The 21,700-nt window shown below is 41.5% G+C and overlaps 1 protein-coding gene across 1 annotated transcript in view; it reads right to left on the bottom strand.

Moving 5' to 3' along the window:
• LOC126190917 (uncharacterized) overlaps positions 1 to 21,700 on the bottom strand; it is a 481,361-nt gene that overhangs the window by 330,829 nt on the left and 128,832 nt on the right. Inside the window, exon 2 of the mRNA XM_049931547.1 lies at positions 10,889 to 11,141. Within this exon, the coding sequence (XP_049787504.1) occupies positions 10,889 to 11,141 (253 nt within the window). The remainder of the gene's footprint in view (positions 1 to 10,888; positions 11,142 to 21,700) is intronic.

Genomic DNA, 21,700 nt, shown 5'->3' with positions numbered 1-21,700 from the left:
GAGACTATACCCCAGCAGCTGCTCGACAACCTGATTCTGAGTATGCCAACCCGTTGTGCGGTCTGTACATGGTGATCATATCCCATATTGATGCCGGGGTAAATGGACAGGAAACAGTGGCGTTTTGTGGCACATGTGTTTGAGGACGGTTTTCTCAACTTATCACCAATACTGTGGACTTACACATCTGTGTCGTGTGTGTTCCCTATGTGCCTATGCTATTAGCACCAGTTTTGTGTAGTGCTACATTGTGTGGCACCACATTCTGCAATTATCCTCAGTTTATGAGCATGAGTGTACTTAAACCTAACTAACCTAAGGACATCACACACATCCATGGCCGACGTTGGATTTGAACCTGCGACCGTAGCAGTAGCGCGGTTCCGGACTGAAGCGCCTAGAACCGCTCGGCCACGGAGGTCGGCTGTTAAACATGTAATGTAACATTATGCCTATTATTGAATAGATTGTGGCAGCACTTTAAATTTTTAAATTCGATCAATAATTGTATGAAATAGCGAAAATCAATTTTTTGTTCCCCCTTGAAGCAGTTACATTGGCAACCTGCTACTGATATTGTGTGATACAGGTAACCGTCGTTAAGTAGCATAAATTCACTTATTTGCGTTAATATACGTGTATATACGTTACCGAGAAGGGATCAGACAGTGCTTGATGCTGAGTAAAATGTAGTTTCAGCGATAGAGATCTTCGTGCGCTGTTGGAAAAGTGAAATAAAGTTTCTACAGCAGTAGGAGGTTTTTGACGTCCTATCACTTGGGTAGCTATCCTTCCATCCATTGACGTTGTGCTATTTCTGCAGATGGAAGACTGCAAGCGCATAACTACAGTAATCTACCTGAACCTGGGTACGGGAATTAGTTTACTTAGTGCTGACCCCTTCCATACAATGGAGCTGTGTTCTGAACACACAGCTAGTCAACAAAAGTCAAGGGTACAGTTGTCTGGTTATCTTGCTTGATGCGCTTTGGTTAATTTCTGACATCATGGAGGGTAATCATACATCCGGAGAACTCGTTGATATGGATCTGTGTTAAGTGAACGCTGCGGGAATGCCAGTGCAACTCGTCGGTTGTACGCAGTAAGTTACCCAAACTGATGACTTCTTGTATCCTATTATTCATTAGTGTCGATCGTCGACTAAGAGAGGGATCGTGGCAACTAATACATATTAAGCAGGTCCAAGAATGGCAAGAACCCCTCAATTTGAGGAAGACGTTAAGGACCAGGTAACTGCCAATCCAAGAACAAACATACGTACAATTGCTGCCCGCAACGCACATATACTCGTACCACCTGGGGATCTGGTGGGTTTTACACGGTGCGCACCTACATCGATTCCACGGTCAACCAGTTCAAACTATGAGCTAGCCTGATTTTCAGTTCAAACTATGAGCTAGCCTGAATTTCAGTTCTTACACTGGTTCCTTCGTCAGCGCACTGCTGTTCACAATTTTCCAGACCTGATGCTGTTTACTGATGAGTCAACATTTACAAAATCTCCCGCAGTAATCACCAATGGGCTGTTAAAAATCCACGCATTACCCACAATAGGAGTTATAGATGCGATTCTCAGTAAAAATTTGCGTCGGAATTCGTGGAGATCACCTTACTGGATCGTTGTGAATGGCCTATGGTATCTGAACTTTCTGGAGAATGCCTCCCGTGAACTCTCGGAGCAGGTTCCCTTGCCATTGCACACTGGTTTGTGGTTGTAGCACGACGGTGCCTCAGCGCGCTTTGATCATGGAGTCAGGACATATCTCACAGACAGCTTTAGGCAGAGAGTAATTGGAAGGGAGTGCCCAGTCCCTTCGCCTGCGCGCTCTCCTGACATCCCCCACCCCCCATCCCCTCCACCCACACTGTTGATTTTTTCTTGTGGGATTATATAAACATCCTTCCGCACATAACATCAGTACGAACCGTGCGTGAGCTTACTGCGTGCATATTTACAAGGTTTGATACCACTAGAGGGGAGCGTGGATTCTTACAGAGAAGCAGACAAAACATGGGTCGTCTTGCATAGTATATAACAAAGTCGGTGGTCGTTACATTGAACATTTTCTCTACAGTAGCGAAGGCATATATTCAGTTTATAGTTTTTTATTATACTCTACTATTTTGTCAATAACAGTTTTCTAAACTACAGTGGCTGGTAGTTCATTTAGCTTAGCGAATGCGTAGAAAGTGCGTAGTGTTATAGAATTTCATTTCATATTTCTGGTTACAGAATATTCCTTATTGTAAAATGTTCCGAATTTCATCCTTTACAGCGTCCCAAATTTTTAAAACGTTATTCTGTAACACCTTCTACAGAAAATGGAACGAAATTAAACACACAATGATTCTGCGAGCTATTTCAGTCAGTCGTCTTAATTTCAAAGATCTTAAATTGTATTTCCTATTCTGTGGCATTGATCTTGGAGCTGCTCGGTATTTGTAGATTCCAGTGCCATTTGTCGGACCAGATAAGACGAATTGGACAATCATAGAAATATTTTACAGAATAACGGAGTGAAAGACTATACACTATGGAATCTACTCGGCGCGCATTAAGGGGTCTTATCATTACACAAGTCAAACAAAAAATTTTACTTCTGTTAGGTAGACCACAATCGCATGGAATTTTAGATGCTGAATCCATATCTCACCTTACTTTTTTCCAACGACTACAATTTTGGCACTATGTGACTTTGTTGTAAACTGGAAAATTAGGAAAGCACATGTAACTGGAAGAGAAAGTGATTTGTTCTCCATAATAAACAGTGTATTATACCATTATTAAATAGGAATTATGTGTCCATTGACTTGTATTTCCTTTCTCTCTTCTTTTGAAAAACAGCTTTTTCTCTGATGAACTGTCTCTTATGCGTCGCAGTGAAGTGACCAATAGTAGTCTGACGTCGTATTGGTGTTCCGGCGACCACGATACTATCTTCGCATCACTTTAATCACTTCATGATACCTCTTAGAAGTGTGAATGTTGATGTTCATCAAACAGCCCAACTTTTTCTAAAACTGTCAGCATATTGCTTACAACAGAAATTTATTGTGGAGCCTTTTCGTTTTCTAAGAACTTGGTAAAATTCTCCGTGAATAATTCACAAGTCTCTCTCTGAATCAGTCTCCTTTGTTCATTTGAAGTTAGAATCGAAAATAGGCATCGAATTTCAGGTCCAACAGGCATCATTCAATTTTGTTTCTGATATATGAGGAACCTTCTCGTATAGGCAGTTATGAAACATTCTCCTCCTTCATACAGTGCTTTCACAAACTATTTCAGCAGGCCCATCTTAATGAGTAGAGGTGGTAATGGATTGTTTTTCAGATCCAAAGGTTCTTGATCAAAAACAGAAGAGTTATAGTACCATAGTAAAGGTGTGTACTAACCAGTGCAACCACTGTACCGAAATAACAACTTTATGTTATTATTAATTGAATAGTACACGAAAACTATAAATTATAATCGCTAAAAACACATTTTAATGTGAATTGTAAAGCAGATTTTTTGTTATTTTAAGATCTAGGACACTAAAAACCACAAGTTGGCCTGCGTAATTAACGACGCATGGCTACCAAAACACATATACCTTATGTCTGCATAATTACAAAAGGCATACAGTGAATGAGTATCTTTTCTTGGAGTAAGGCTTAATCTGTCATGGGACAGCATGTTCCGTAACACTAAACATGGTCATGACACGTGTACAAAGCAGACATGTGGCGATCTAACTTCTAAAGTTTTTGCTGAAACGTAGTTATTAGACTCGTTTCATTATTACAATGCATGCACTTACTGGTGAGTCGCTACGCGAGTGGGTGACGGTAATGTTTTCCAGAATTCCTTGTGTGTCCACTGTGAAGGCGCTGACACTGGGAAGGAAGAGGAATGCTGTAGATATTATATGTCGCAGGTGTTATATAATTCTGTTCTAGTGCCTGGAAAGGAAGCATGCAGATCTGGACGGCCTCTTCAGTAAAATCTAGTCACGCTTTGTGTATGAAATTGCGGGATTTCATTTTTGGTTTCATTTATAACTGGCTACTCTATTTTCGTGACTTTGTGCGAGTTATGTTTGCATAATGTTTTGCAGCAATTTTAGTTCGATATAGAATGGATATCTTTACAACCTGTAATGGTTTTGCCCAAGGTGGCCGCATGGGTGAGTGTATCCATTTGATATTTACCATTCCACTCTTGTATCAGGTCTAACGAGCGTCTTTCAAATGGATATCGGAATAAACTCTCTTTCGCAGACGATATCTGGTGCGACAGCTTGTAGATTTTATGCCACGAAGCTTTTTAGTATTATTTTGTTTCGGGTGATTTGATTCATTTCTGCACCACCGCTTGAAATCGTTAATAGAGACTTATTTTTGATGTGATTTTCTTCTCTGGGAGACATTGTATTTTTACATCTTAAATTTTGGAAAACAGTCTCATATTTAGTTAATGTTATTTCCTTTTCTTGTTGATGAGAGCAAAATCAGTGGCTGCTCATGCTGCTTTTTGTTCAAATAAATAGATGGGTGTAAACTAATCTGGTCCCCACAATTGATTTTCCCAGATAGATAGTAAAATCTCCTCCCTCGTCATTGCCATAGACAATCGTAAGATTATGGCAGGCCCTAAGTATTCTAAGAACTCTAACTTACTGTAAAATCCTTTCTCCACTACAACCAGCCATACAGTAATCCTAATGTTTCTCTTTATTTTTGTAATTTTCAGCTTCGTTAACGTAAGTTAAGCGAGCAGTAACTATGTGGTGGGCAAACTTCTATGTGCGGTTCAGGAGCGGAATTTAGTTGAGGCTTGTGGAGACAGCCAAAATTTTATTAGTACTTCAAGGTCTTTGGTCTTGTATGTAAACAGGTGTATTATCACAGTCATATGTGCGCATATTTTTTTAAATAATTTATGTGGATTTGAGCCGATACATGTAATTTGTACTGTTTATTCCTACAAGAAATGACCTATTCATAAAAAATAAACATCATATGTTATACGCCTTTAAATTAATTATTTCAGTCAACCTCCAGTGTGTCTACCACAATGATAGTTCAGTCATTAACTCAGCTAGCAACACAAATTATCGATGCCGCCGAAACGAATCCAGGTAGTAAAACAGTGCCTTACAAATCGACGATGTTTGCCAGAATAAGCTGCCACTACTAACAACATACAACTTCCATTGTATCTTCTTGTCCCATTGTTTCAGCCCCGTTGCAGAAAGCTTCTTACCAAGTATTCTTAACTTCAAAATACGTTTCAGAGTGACGACAAGTCTAAGTCGTTATTCATACTACTAAACTAATCCTTTCTTTTTGTCGTGACGACTGTTGTTAATTTCGTAGGTCACTGTTTGCCTTTGGTCCACGTTCCTTCGTTTCTTCTCTATGGACACCAGTGAAAAGGAGGAAGGACCTGACAGTTACCGATGTAAGTGTTCCATTGGTGCGCACAGACCATGGTTCCAAATGTTTACGAATTTTTAATCTCTGTGGCGCAACACTGCTTGTGCGTCAAGTAGTTTCATCGATGGCCGGAAGTCACGTTACGTCTGTCAGCTTCTTTGTTGATTTTTGACCGTAACAATACTGTCTGTAAAGTTTCAAGGACTTTTCCTCTGAAACAGCGTAGCCTGCCTTGCTGATACGCTAGGGCTTTCGGTGTTGACACATAGCGCACATTATTGACGATGCTCTGACAGTATTACCTTTCGTCGATTCATTGAGCCTACTACAAAAAGCAAGGTTGGTAACCTGCAAACCACGAACAGCAGGCCAGAAGTGGCTCAAAAATAAAGTATGATGATGCTGGCGATGAAAATTGTACAGTGTTTGTAGCGTGGTTACCAGTGCCCTTGCTGAACATGAATGTATTCAGTATGTGAACCGAGTAAACAGATGAACTTCGGGTACAATGAAATATCATGACCTCTCATCTGTCGATGGTGCTCACAAGTCACAACAAGCAAATGCACTACTTCAAAATGTTGCCATGATGCACTGTAATGAGTTCAATTCGTCTCCAGCCATCGTGTAAGTTAAGGCACAGAAAAACTGTTTTCATAGTTTGACAAATGTGTTGCAAGTAAGTCTTCGAAAATACGCAATAATTATTGGAAAGGTACATTAAAGATTAACACTATGAAATTTATAAGTAAAAGAGTAGTTGGTCGTTACGTACTGCTCAGTTTTTGGCTTTGAATACGGATGATTCTGTTTTTATGTTGTGATGTCCTAGTTGGCGTGAATGCAGTATGCAATACCTGGTAAAATGTGGGCCCATCGTGACTGCAGAACTGAGAACGAAGATTAAATCAGTGACTTCAGCTAATATATGAGTTTAAAAAGGGTCATCTCTACTACACAAGCAAGTAACTGTTTCACAACTTTGTTGGTATAAAGTACGAGGTGCATTCAAGTTCTAAGGCCTCCGATTTTTTTTCTAACTAACTACTCACCCGAAATCGATGAAACTGGCGTTACTTCTCGACGTAATCGCCCTGCAGACGTACACATTTTTCACAACGCTGACGCCATGATTCTATGGCAGCGGCGAAGGCTTCTTTAGGAGTCTGTTTTGACCACTGGAAAATCGCTGAGGCAATAGCAGCACAGCTGGTGAATGTGCGGCCATGGAGAGTGTCTTTCATTGTTGGAAAAAGCCAAAAGTCACTAGGAGCCAGGTCAGGTGAGTAGGGAGCATGAGGAACAACTTCAAAGTTGTTATCACAAAGAAACGGTTGCGTAACGTTAGCTCGATGTGCGGATGCGTTGTCTTGGTGAAACAGTACACGTGCAGCCCTTCCCGGACGTTTTTGTTGCAGTGCAGGAAGGAATTTGTTCTTCAAAACATTTTCGTATGATGCACCTGTTACCGTAGTGCCCTTTGGAACGCAATGGGTAAGGATTACGCCCTCTCTGTCCCAGAACATGGACACCATCATTTTTTCAGCACTGGCGGTTACCCGAAATTTTTTTGGTGGCGGTGAATCTGAGTGCTACCATTGAGCTGACTGGCGTTTTGTTTCTGGATTGAAAAATGGCATCCACGTGTCATCCATTGTCACAACCGACGAAAAGAAAGTCCCATTCATGCTGTCCATGCGCGTCAACATTTCTTGGCAACATGCCACACGGGCAGCCATGTGGTCGTCCGTCAGCATTTGTGGCACCCACCTGGATGACACTTTTCGCATTTTCAGGTCGTCATGCAGGATTGTCTGCACAGAACTCACATAAATGCCAACTCTGGAGGCGATCTGTTCAACAGTCATTCGGCGATCCCCCAAAACAATTCTCTCCACTTTCTCGAGCTTGTCGTCAGACCAGCTTGTGCGAGCACGAGGTTGTTTCGGTTTGTTGTCACACGATGTTCTGCCTTCATTAAACTGTCGCACCCACGAACGCACTTTCGACACATCCATAACTCCATCACCACATGTCTCCTTCAACTGTCGATGAATTTAAATTGGTTTCACACCACGCGAATTCAGAAAACGAATGATTGCACGCTGTTCAAGTAAGGAAAACGTCGCCATTTTAAGTATTTAAAACACTTCTCATTCTCGCCGCTGGCAGTAAAATTCCATCTGCCGTACGGTGCTGCCATCTCTGGGACGTATTGACAATGAACGCGGCCTCATTTTAAAACAATGCGCATGTTTCTATCTCTTTCCAGTCCGGATAAAAAGAATCGGAGGCCTTAGAACTTGAATGCACCTCGTAGATTCGTTGTAGAATCAAATTATTTAGACCGTTACTGCAGAGAATTGTAGTTTATGTACATTAAATGTGTATTTTCCGAAATTTACGTGAATATCTGCATTCTTACCACGCTCTTCGATATTTCCCGTCTATTCCGTAATAACCGCGAGGGGAACTTTTTCTGAAACTGTTTTTTCGATGGTTTTATTAATAAAAACATATTTATTGCCAAATAGTTTAAGTTTGTCTAAGAATGAATTAAATTTGGAGATACAACTACAGAGCAAATGGTATTCAATAACACCCAAATTTCCTCTAAATATATCCTCACAAAAAATATTGCGACGGTGCACAAGAGAAATATACTAGCACGTTTTTGAAAATATGACATCATCGCTTAGAAGAGCCTTCTGGGTTAGCCCTGCTAGGAAAGCCAACCCCTGCAGATCTCACCAGTGTCAACACACACAATTCAGTGCTGCCTAAGGTTAAAAACTGTTTTAAGGGAATGAAGTCTTTTAAATAATAATTTAAAGGGTTACGTAATTCAAAACGGAGACTAAATGTATGCATTTTTGTGTATACGCCATACACATTCAAGAACACGTCTTCACACTCAGAGAAAAGTACGGTAGTGTCACCATAACATACTGTTTCGTGAAATGAAGATTAGTTAAATAAAAGACACTAAAATTTTCCCCAGATGGTTGACGCTGGATAATCACTGATGTAAAAAACAGGCGTAACAGAAACTCACTCGTTAAAAACTATTTCCTAGCAACTTGTCCTGATCTCCCTCAAACTATGAAAACCAGTGCTATGCTCATCCAAACGTCGCTTTAAATTTAGTAAGTGACTAAAAGCCAGTTTCATCGTTTGAAGATGTGCCGTATATGACGCCTTAGTGTTGGGAGCAGACGCGGCATCTGGAGTGAGCATAGAGGTGACGTACCAACTGCCGGTCACAGACAGACGTGTAGCGAACATAGCTGCATATTGCGAGTTAAAGGGTAGTTCTCTTTGAAAATTTCAAACGCTCTATGCTTTTATTGTTTCATATGTTCCAGGAGTTGACTGCTTTACTGTACTATTCATATCATATTCGCCAGAAACTCCGCTATGGAGTTATAAGGGGATTTGTGAAAAACTGCCTCCGAATACTATTGTCGACCCGGAAGCCAATTTAGCAGCATGTAATTTCAACCACGGCCTAACATCCATTATGGAAATTAAGAACGTGTTCGAACTTGAGACCGGACCAGCCTGTTACAACTTGTGCACAAAAGCGGACGAAAAGCGTATCGAGAGAACAGAGCAGCGAATAATGGAAGCTCCTAAATAGGCCTGCAGGATCACCATGGCAACGAGGCAGATGGAGGAGAACCTCCTTACGATCTGGAAGGATTGCTGTATGGTCCAGGGATCTCTAACTACAGGTGTGTTTAATTAAACTACAAAGCGTGTAACCCAAAACTTTAAACGCGTTTTTCTGCAAACCGTATTTTTCGAATTGGCAGAAAACATAACCCGAGAACGGTAAATACGATTTTGATCGGAATTTGATGCCGGCAATCTAAATTGAGTTGTCTATCACCGTATGTAGCCGTTTTACGATGTCTTTAAAAGTCTAGTTTCATGCACGTTTTTGTCTCGACTTTTTCGGCGAGGAAAATGTTGTTGCTGCAAGGGGTCCTTTCATCTGGAGCAGCAGCTACAGGTGAGGGGGGGGGGGGTTTGATGTGGACACAAAAATGATTTTTTAAAGACAAGAGACAAAGGAATGAAATTATATAATCAGATTCAGCATTACTTTTTATTTTACCTGAAAGAAAATCACCTATTTTTCACACGCTGAAAGAGGGCTAGTGATCAAGATGATGATGATGGTGATGGTGATCATGATGATGATGGTGATAATGATGATGATGATGATGGTGACAATGATGATGATGGTGATAATGATGATGATGGCAATAATGATGATGATGAATGGAGTTTGTAGCGTGGTGGTTAATCCCTTTATCCTCACAATAAAGGAGCCAATAGGAGACAGTCACGTCAAGCACTGTGACGCTGTCAGAAGAAATGACTTAAGGAGAACAGTGAACTGAGAGTATGGGTGAAAGAAGATATAGGACATGTAGAGGTGTAGGTAGTGCACCAGGCCTCTTCTCTCTACACCGACACCAGGAGAGAATACCATAAAAAGAAAGAGAGTCATGCAATGTATTATGGGTGATAAGGACAAATATCACACAGATTTCACATATAGGGATGCAGAAGTGGAGTTGGGTGGGAACACCCATGGTACAAAACAACAACTTCTCCAACATCTGGGTCAACAATTAGAAAGACTGCTTAGGGTCAAGTGGTAAAATCTTTTTTCCGATAGGAAGGTTAAAAAGACAACAGCTTGCGCTATATCAACAGACGGTATCTATTTCAATGACTCGTCAAGACCTAATCTACGCCGTACGTCGAGTGAGTCTGTATATCCCTCAAGGATGTCGCTGAAGGTTAGGGTCGTTCCATAGATGTAATGACGAGGGTTCTTTAGCCGTATTATGTAGCCGTGTGTGATATTAACCGTCTTTGAAGTTGGTACGGAAATCGGTGCAAGACGCACGGCTCTTATCAGAAATTACACAAGCGTTCGAATTTCTGAGATCAGCAGTGTCTAGGGAAAATATTCAGTACTGCAGAGTTAATCTTCCCAAACGCGTGGATGCTGCATGGGACCATCACAAGTGTTTGACGAACAGATATCATGTCACCCCTACGGTGAGCAACGTAGCCAGCGATTTAATGTGCAGCGTCACAGACCGATTTCTACTAGCATTGGGATGAGGCAAATGCACTGCAAAGCGTTCAACAGTCTTCATTCCCATGACCTCTGATTCCTCAGAGTGAAAGTGATTTATTTTGTCATTTGTTGACAAAAGGTACGCCGTAGTTTCTCTTCTCACAAAAGCTCGCCAACAATATGGATTTTCTATCTTAGTTTGAACAGAAGTTTTCTCGTCTGTATCTTCTCTGAGTGTGAACGACAAGATGGGGCAAGTTACAGGTAGCTTTACTGTGCCTCTGTATGTACGGTGGGGGCAAGACTGCCGATAACAGGGAAGAAGCCGGCTTCAGAGGCGTCACTTACCGCCTGTTGAGCGCTGGCCGGACTATGTATGGGGACAGCTCTTCCTTCGTGGCCTCCTCGGCAGCCTCGGCGGCCGCGTGCGCTCTTGCGGTCGACGTCTGCGTTGTCGACGGCGCCAGTGACGTCTCGTTGTCAGGCGCGCACTGTTCCCGCTCCGGCGAGAAGTACACCTGTAAGATGGCGATGGTGGACTCCAAGTTGCGGCAAGTAAGTCGCAGCTGCGTGTCGTGACAGCCCGTTTCGTGGACCACTTCTGGAAACAGAAAATACATACTGTCAGTTGTCAATGTCGACTCTTCCAGGCCTGGGTAGTCACTTACTTCATAACAGAACAACCTATAGAGAACATCTGAAATTTTGTGTATAAGGGTATATACGTTTTGTGTGATATTACTATCATCCTCCACGAACTATGCCTGTTGTAGAATAATCACTGCTTAGCATGCTTTCCGACCGTTACCCATGTCTTGTGGAGTCCATACCACAGAAAACAACCGTTATTAGAAAAAAATGGCTCTGAGCACTATGGGAATTAACTTCTGAGGTCATCAGTCCCCTAGAACTTAGAACTACTTAAACCTAACTAACTTAAGGACATCACACACATCCTTGCCCGAGGCAGGATTCGAACGTGCGACCGTAGCGGTCGCTCGGCTCCAGACTGTAGCGCCTAGAACCGCACGGCCACCCGGGCCGGCTATTAGAAAGAAAGGCTGGTAAACAGATTGTTTACTTCAGCTGGCAACGGCACAGTTCCTTTCGCACATTCGTACTTATTTGGTTTTATTGAATATTTAACATAACAAGTAAAGTTGTAGAAGCTACCTGATGTATTAAAGCTATGTACCGAAGGGGAAACACTATCTGGTATGCATCTTGCCTTTCGTGGATGTTACTTTCGCAGCTTCAAATGAAGGAATGGATTTCACGGGCAAATTAATAGGGAGGACTTGGGTACTGGCAGAACTTAAGGGGTTAAGATCGGAAGGCAATCGTGTATTATTAGTCCTACACCTACGCAGGTTTAATTTCTCAGGAACACTCCCCATATAACACATTCAAGTATAGGGTGAAAATATATGACAGCCATTTTATTTCTTTGCAAGTCCACGCTGCGGTCATCTGATGCTTCAAGTAACAAAACAAGAAAGTGAATTTGAAGACCTAGAGATGTAATTGACGCTCCCAGTAGTAAAACTGGCAGATTTGATCAGTTTGTTGTACTAGTGACGTACTCCACTTTTTTGTGTGTATCATGTTTTAAATTATATTATAGTGCATCCACATGAATTTCACGCTACAAAATACTATTTTTTATCCTGTACAACAGGAAATACTGTTTCTTCCGTTCGTCTTAATATACAGGGTTATTACAAATGATTGAAGCGATTTCACAGCTCTACAATAACTTTATTATTTGAGATATTTTCACAATGCTTTGCACACACATACAAAAACTCAAAAAGTTTTTTTAGGCATTCACAAATGTTCGATATGTGCCCCTTTAGTGATTCGGCAGACATCAAGCCGACAATCAAGTTCCTCCCACACTCGGCGGAGCATGTCCCCATCAATGAGTTCGAAACGGTAAGGCTTCTGCTTTAGCCTTTTCCGTAAGATTTTCCAAACCGTCGGCTGTGGTACGTTTAGGTCCCTGCTTGCTTTATTCGTCGACTTCCGCGGGCTACGCGTGAAACTTACCCTCACGCGTTCAACCGTTTCTTCGCTCATGCAGGCCGACCCGTTGATTTCCCCTTACAGAGGCATCCAGAAGCTTTAAACTGCGCATACCATCGCCGAATGGAGTTAGCAGTTGGTGGATCTTTGTTGAACTTCGTCCTGAAGTGTCGTTGCACTGTTATGACTGACTGATGTGAGTGCATTTCAAGCACGACATACGCTTTCTCCGCTCCTGTCGCCATTTTGTCTCACTGCGCTCTCGAGCGCTCTGGCGGCAGAAAACTGAAGTGCGGCTTCAGCCGAACAAAACTTTATGAGTTTTTCTACGTATCTGTAGTGTGCCGTGACCATATGTCAATGAATGGAGCTACAGTGAATTTATGAAATCGCTTCAGTCATTTGTAATAGCCCTGTATATTCAGCCACACAGCCACAATGCCGATATCTCGAGTAGGATAGCGTAGTGGTTAAAGCATTCAGTTGACAGTCAAATCCACGCCCAGCCATTAAAACTGAGAATTTACATGGGTTTCCTGTATCGCATAGGCAAAAACCGGAATGGTTCTTTAAAATGAATGCTGAGTTTACAAGCCTTGATGACTCCCGGCTTTAGCCAAGGACCTTGTAATGCCGGAAATGCATATCCTCCTATTTCCATCTATTGTACTATAAATTTTTTCCTATTTTGTTACCTGAAGATATGACATTTCTGTGTCTCTATATTTTGTAATTGTTTTATTATATATATATATATATATCGATGTATAATTGGTTTGTTTTGTAAATATTATTTGGATTTTTACGCTGGGTCTTACCTAGGGAAAACTGCTATCGAACGATTACATCGATAGGTCGTGTGGAGAACCAAAGTGTTTACGATCTTTGGTAGTGTTAACTCTGCCGCGTGAATCGCGGGCAGAGGAGGGTCTGGCTGGAGTAGGGCGGTGGAGCAGGCGTGTTGTGTGACGCTCCCGCGACTTGCCGCGCTTTCGGGGTTTGGCAGCATGTAATTGCGCTCGACTTGCTATGATAGTTTCTGACACGGTGTCGCGGACGGGAAGCATTAGCTGGCGCACATCAAGAGCCCGTTTCGCCTGGTGACCGTGTCGAGAGGAGGCGCGCAAACATCCAGCTTCTGCAACAGCGACAGCCGACAATGAGTGACTGTCGCCACGTCCTCGATCGACGACTTCAAACCTTCAGTCAACCAGCAAGGAAGACTGGAAGCACGTAAAGTTTTAGAACTGTATGGCAGGCCTCAGCTTTTAAAATTGTTTCATTTGCCTCACAAAATTACAGCAACTTAGCATGATCCTTTGTTGCTCATTTTCCCAATTACATTACCAAGCAGGTCCCTTCCTTTTCCGGAATGAACCCGAGTGTCATTGAAATGCAAACGCCAGCATTAAAGTAATATCATTCCATTTCACTGCTTTAATTTCAAAGTTCAGTTAAGGTATTCATAGCTGGCTACAATATTTAGATTTCACAAGCACAAATTAAGAGTGCGAGTTTTGTTACCATATTTTAGCTTACCTGTGGCTGCAGCTCAGCTTGGTACATACTAAGTTTTACTATTGTTAATTGTTCAGAATCATTTAATTCAAGTTCAAAGTTAAATCTCTTATTTCTAAATTGCATAGATTCAAGTTGCTTTTGAGATGACTGTTGAGGTAGCCCAAGACTAACCTTATTTTATTTAATTTCGTAGTGCTTCAGAAACAAAGTTCACTATTAATTTCAGTCACTAAATTAACTTTCAATTTTCCGGTTTTATTAATTCTTTTGCTAAATTAAGTCAGAGTGTAGCGAAATTTATTGCTTCTGACAAACATTCAGTTTTCACACAACACGTGTCAACCTTCAGTTGCCACGCTTTTAGAGCTAATTATATGTGCAATAATCTTTCTTTTTCAGTTATTATAGTAGTTGTCCATAGGACTGGCGACCGTAATATCTAATTAACGCCAGTTAATTGTTAACGTAACGACCGCACATTTACTTTCTTTATTAACTTTACCCCTTTTCAAAATTAATTTCCACCAGTTTCGTTTGCATTTTTCCTTTCATTGAGATGTAACCCTTTCCTCCCTCTTTATCGACAGATTAACTTCGGTGACGATTGCTTTTCCCAAATTTCCATTAGGTACACGCGATTTAATTTTTAACTGTCATTAAGGTCAATAAGTGAGGGGGAGGTTACAGCCTCTTGGCAGCAGTGAAATGGAATTTTGCGAGCCTGACCAGGGCAGCGTGGTGTGGGTGTTTCGTTGAAGGATTCTGCTATGGGAGCGTGGCTGAGAATCTTTCCAGCGACGAAACAGTACTCGCAAGTATTACATAGAAAAGTACTAATCTTGAACCCAGTGGAGCTACATAGTAAATGAGGTCATGAAATTGTACTTCTGGACGTCATGAGCTCTGTGGCACGTCATGACAAGCTCAACTTTTTAGCTGACACTGATTTTTGTAGGCAATGATTATATGAACTGTATTATGCTACTGGTAAATTAAAGCTGATACAGTCATAAAGAATATGTCAAACAGTAGCTCAAATGTGCGGTGGATACATGCAGATGCAGACTGTAATGTAAATGGACACATAATATTTACAGTTTGATTATATCACTCAATCACGTAAGCCAGATCTAAATGTATTCCGACGTTACATGTTTCATGACATCGCATACGATTTCCTACACTTTCAGCCATTTCCTAAGTGAATTTACGTTTAGATATGTAAACTATTTCTGTTCCAAACTAAGCGTTATTCATTCTGATTGAAGCAAGCCTCCAATTCAGTGGGCATTAATTCAAATTTGGTGTATCCTACACACACCAAGGGTACCACATAAACGGGCGGGATAATATGCTCTGATATCATACACGACACTTGTATGTATAAAAACACAAACACTATGTGATCAAAAGTATCCGGTCACCCTCCAAAAACACGTTGTTCATGTAAATTATAGATTGCAGCAATCAATCGTCCTTTTTAAATTTTATTATGCAGATCTAGATTTCGGCTAGAAGCTAGCTGTTCTTAATGCTAAGAATACCTGAAGTGCATACTGATATGATGTCATAAAAAGTTACAAGTAATGGCTTAACTCATACGGTTTGTGTATTACATACCACTGTTATTTTCATTCAAAGCATGTAAGTCTGCGCTGCAGTCATGGACTGTGCGGCTGGTCCCGGCGGAGTTTCGAGTCCTCCCTCGGCCATGGTTGTGTGTGTTTGTCCTTAGGATAATTTAGGCTAAATAGCGTGTAAGGTTAGGGACTGATGACCTTAGCAGTTAAGTCCCATAAGATTTCACACAGATTTGAACATTTGAACATGTAAGTCCCTGTTGATCGGGCTTCACTCACAGTTTTTCATATTAGGTGCATTGTGCTGCCACCTACTGCCAGGTACTCTACATCAGCGATCTCAGTAGTCATTAGACATCGTGAGAGAACAGAATGGGGCCAGTGCGGCTGGTCCCGGAGGAGGTTCGAGTCCTCCATCGGGCATGGATGTGTGTGTTTGTCCTTAGGACAATTTGGGTTAAGTAGTGTGTAAGCTTACGGACTGATGATCATAGCAGTTAAGTCCCATAAGATTTCACAAACATTTGAACATTTTGAACATTGAGAACAGAATGGGTTGCTCCGTGAAATTCACGGACTTCTATCGAGGTGAGGTGATTGCGTGTCACTTGTGTCATACGTCTGTACGCGAGATTTCCGCACTCCTAAACATCCCTAGGTCCACTGTCCCCGATGTGATAGTGAAGTGGAAACGTGAAGGGACACGTATAGCACAAAAGCGTACAGGACGATCTCGCCTGCTGACTGACAGAGACCGCCGACAGTTGAAGAGGGTCATAATGTGTAATAGGCAGACATCTATCCAGACCATCACACAGGAATTCCAAACTGACAGTTAGGCGGGATGTGAGGAAACTTGCATTTCATGGTCGAGCGGCTGCTCATAAGCCACACATCACGCCGGTATATGCCAAACGACGCCTCGCTTGGTGTAAGGAGCGTAAACGTTGGACGACTGAACAATGCGAAAACGTTGTGTGGAGTGACGAATCACGGTACACAATGTGGCGATCCGAGGTAGGGTGTGGGTGTGGCGAATGTTCGGTGAACGTCATCTGCCAGCTTGTAGTAAAATTCGGAGGCGGTGTTGTTACGGTGTGGTAGTGTTTTTCATGGAGGTGGCTAACACCCCTTGTTGTTTTGCGTGGCACTATCACAGTACAGGCCTATATTGATGTTTTAAGCACCTTCTTGCCTCCCACTGTAGAAGATCAATTCGGGGATGGCGATTGCATTTTTCAACACGATCGAGCACCTGCTCATAATGCTTGGCCTGTGGCGGAGTGGTTACAGAACAATAACATCCCTATAATGGACTGGTCTGCACAGAGTCCTGACCTGATTCCTACAAACACCTTTGGAATGTTTTGGAACGCCGATTTTTTGCCAGGCCTCACCGACTGACATCGACACCAGCATTCCATGAAGAATGGGCTGCCATTCCCCAAGAAACTTTCCAGAACCTCACTGAACGTGTGCCTGCGAGAGTGGAAGCTGTCATCAAGGCTCACGGTGGGCCAACACCATATTGAATTCCAGCATTACCCACGGAGGACACCACGAACTTGTAAGCCATTTTCCGCCAGGTGTCCGGATACTTTTGATCACACAGTATACGTGTATTTTTTTTAAGTTGTACATGATTGCACTATATCGTTTTTATTAATGTTTAGCGTATAAGGCCGATGTACAGAGAGGGTATCTTTCCTAAGAGCCGTCCAGCGAGTGTTTTGGTGTTGGTGTTTGGTGTTTTGGCAGATATTTGCAATTCCATTTCTGCTGTGTGCCTGGAGTCATCCCTAACATATGCGGCTCCTCATGTATTTCATGCAACGCCAGTGTCGACGAAAAGCGTCAGTTTGTTTCCAGTTCCGAACAAAATGATTTTTAAAACGGAATTTTACATGCCCATTTGATGTAGCGGTGTCAAATTAGTACGCTTCGATTGTTCATTTTGTCGATATGTATTAACAGGAACATTAAAACACAAAGAGTACCCACTGCTCCAGGAGCCACTAAGCAGCGCAGTAAACGAGGGCCAGGGCGGTGCTGTTGCTGCTAGAATACTGGTTATTCTTAGTGTTTTACTGTTCCTTTTAACACACATCAGAAAAACGAATATCACACTTGACTAATTTTGGAGCGCCCTATCGAATGAGAGCGTAAAATTCAGCTTAAAAAATAATTTTGTTTGCAACGAAAACAAACCGATGTGTTTTGTCGGCAGTGGGTGTCGAATGAGAGACGTGATGAACAGCAGTTGTTTGGGCCGACCACAACTACACATTATAAAATCGAAATGGCAAGTATCTGCCAAAACAACAGAGAAAATGTACCTGATGTCTCTCAGAAGAAACCCGCTGTATGTAAGAACGTTTAGTAATTTCGGAAGATTACCATAATGGGGAGGTACTTACTTCAATTCACATAGTAACAAGAAAAATGATTTAACACAAGTTGTGGACCTATTTTTCACCTGAAGCGTGCTGCAAGTTCGTAAATAATTTGTAGTTCGGTGCAGCGCAAATTTTATAACATTTGTACGCCCATTAACGGCAGCTGCCCTCTCATGTCTACCTGTTACCCGCGGCTGCTTTCACATGCCGTAATGAAATGCAACCTCACTAAAAGTCTCCCACGTTCTACGTGTAAAGGCACGACGTCTGTCTGTCATACAGCATCTAAAGTTCATCGTTGTTTTGAGTCTTCAAGCTTTTCAGAATCTACACGAGATACTTGCGCTTAAGAGCTAAAATATGACAGGCTTTTGACTGATATTAGTATAGATCTATGAATTAAACGCATTGAGGATTGTATAAGTTTTGTATTCATTACTTTGAATCGTATTGTATAGAACATATCAAACAATAAAAACATATTCACAAACAAAGTTCAAAAGTCAAAGAGAAAGTAGCTATTTCAAAGACTAATTATTGTCCCATATTTCGCTCTATATTCTTCAAATCAATAAATATCTTGTGTTACACTCTTTCCAAAGTAAACTACGTTCAAAGAAGTCGGTTCACCAGTTTGGTCGTAAAAGCGTAACAGACAGAGTTCGCATTTATAATATTAGAAGACATGGAAGGTAATTTTAACACAAATTTGTAAGAAGTTGTGAACATAATTAACGTGGTCTAGTTACCCAACGGTTTAAATGGGTAGCGTTTGTGCGCCTCGTGTTCTGCGGCAGTCTTCTGGAGCAGCTGGTGGCGAATCGCTGTAGTTTTCGGCACAAGTTCACCTTAGTTCCTGTGCAGCAAGCCAGCCGCATCGCTTCAATGCTTTAACATCTTGCAGCTGATGGAATTTTGAACAGTGCACGCAACTTTGAGATGCAAGTTTTCACGATTGAAGGTCTTTAATTATGCACGGGTTATTATTATGTTTCGTGATGAAACTTCGCAGACAGTGAAGCAGCAACACTGATGAACTTAAACATTAGCGCGTAGTCGAGACTTTAATATTGATTCTGTACTCACGGTAGCTTATTTGAGTGGGGAATCTTATACGCTGTTCACGAAATCTTAACTGCACTTAACTGTGCTCTTATTTCTTTAACTCTGTTCGAGTGATATATATATATATATATATATATATATATATATATATATATATATATATATATATATTGTTGTTGTTGTTGTTGTTGTGGTCTTCAGTCCTGAGACTGGTTTGATGCAGCTCTCCATGCTACTCTATCCTGTGCAAGCTTCTTCATCTCCCAGTACCTACTGCAACCTACATCCTTCAGAATGTGCTTAGTGTATTCATCTCTTGGTCTCCCCCTACGATTTTTACCCTCCACGCTGCCCTCCAATACTAAATTGGTGATCCCTTGATGCCTCAGAACATGTCCTACCAACCGATCCCTTCTTCTGGTCAAGTTGTGCCACAAACTTCTCTTCTCCCCAATCCTATTCAATACTTCCTCATTAGTTATGTGAGCTACCCATCTAATCTTCAGCATTCTTCTGTAGCACCACATTTCGAAAGCTTCTATTCTCTTCTTGTCCAAACTATTTACCGTCCATGTTTCACTTCCATGCATGGCTACACTCCATACAAATACTTTCAGAAATGACTTCCTGACACTTAAATCTATACTCGATGTTAACAAATTTCTCTTCTTCAGAAACGCTTTCCTTGCCATTGCCAGTCTACATTTTATATCCTCTCTACTTCGACCATCATCAGTTATTTTGCTCCCCAAATAGCAAAACTCCTTTACTACTTTAAGTGTCTCATTTCCTAATTTAATTCCCTCAGCATCACCCGACTTAATTCCACTACATTCCATTATCCTCGTTTTGCTCTTGTTGATATTCATCTTATATCCTCCCTTCAAGATACCATCCATTCCATTCAACTGCTCTTCCAAGTCCTTTGCTGTCTCTGACAGAATTACAATGTCATCGGCAAACCTCAAAGTTTTTATTTCTTCTCCATGGATTTTAATACCTACTCCGAAATTTTCTTTTGTTTCCTTTACTGCTTGCTCAATATACAGATTGAATAACATCGGGGAGAGGCTACAACCCTGTCTTACATATATATGTCTTACATATGTATATGACAGAGTGAAACAGAATAAATGGTAACTTACCTTAAGCAAATAAACAATTATTTATTTGCTTAAGGTAAGTTACCATTTATTCTGTTTCACTCTGTCATTCATTTCTTTTTCAGTATATGGCAAATTTTACGTGTGCAATCGGTGCTTGCCTGAGAAAGCTGACGTTGTTACAAGGGGATATGCTTAATGGTGGATGACCCACCCCTAACACCGCAGAAAAGGTCGTTCGCTAGCCTGGACTCCAATAAAATTCCAAAATCAGTTTGAGGAGATTGACGTTACACATCGTGAAATACTTTCTCAAAAGAGCGGTCAGCCTGCAACTGACAACTTCTTTCCCCAAATTCGAGCATGTAAGCCGTCCATAATGAAGTCGTCATAATCTTTGCCTAGCAACGTCAACAACATTGTTTATTCAGATCGCTCCCCATAATGATTGTAAATCTGGATTTGTTCGTTGGTAATTAAGCCATAAATTTGTGACCATAACGTTTCCCGTTTCTGCCGTGGGCGTTCAGAGAAGTCAGCGTTAGTTGTACTAAGAGACTGCTTGCCATATGGCATGTATGGAGGACGGTAGCCGAGGCAGTGGCACGACTATAGTGACTGCAAACGGAGATGTACAGACAGGAATTTCAGCAGCGAGTCAACCTGTGGACGTAGCCAAAGTACGATGAATGCAACAAAAGAGCCAATCGCAGATTCTCTGATGTGGCTGGATATAGCAGATACAGAAAATAACGGTAAAGCCCCAGAACACGTAAGGACACGCAAAGAATTACAAGAAGAAAACATTTGCTTCTAATATCCCTAGCATAGTCTTTGAAAGAACAAATAGCTCTCAAAATATACCTAACGTAGAAGAAGTGTGTGCCCTACCTTTCATTATCGTAAACAATAATGAGAATATTGTTCGTTTTGCTACTAGTACCTTCAGCCTACCAAGACCATGTACATATACTGAGGTTGACCCACATGTTTTGTTTGGAGAGCCATAAAGTAACAATACAGGCAGACTACATGCAATGTCAGTTGGGAAACTTGCTACACACTCTTATTCCGGAAGATAAGGATGACATACTACGCTGTGAAGACACCAGTACTTGCAATAATAGTATTGACATATACATTCCCTATTATTTGTTATTTAAGCAAGGTGTAGCAAGAGGAGCTTATCATCAATTACGATGACTGTTTGGAAGGTAACGTCCGATTGGTCCTGAAATGGAATCTACAGTGAAAATCAAAAATGTTTTATTTGCAGCAGTTTGCTACAACTTCCAGCTGCTTCTCTATATAGCCACAACTCCGACTTAGACATGTGTCGTAGCATTGAACTAACTTTCCAATACGGTCGTCATAGAAGGCAGCCGCCTGTTTTCCGTCACTTCTCTACATTTGTCTGCAGTTCGTTGTCTGTGGTAAAATGTTGTATTCTTAGCCAGCGGTTTCGGTTAG

This window comes from Schistocerca cancellata, chromosome 6 (assembly GCF_023864275.1).
Source record: "Schistocerca cancellata isolate TAMUIC-IGC-003103 chromosome 6, iqSchCanc2.1, whole genome shotgun sequence".
NCBI classification, from domain to species: domain Eukaryota; kingdom Metazoa; phylum Arthropoda; class Insecta; order Orthoptera; family Acrididae; genus Schistocerca; species Schistocerca cancellata.
This window is presented reverse-complemented; position numbering and strand designations above follow the sequence as displayed.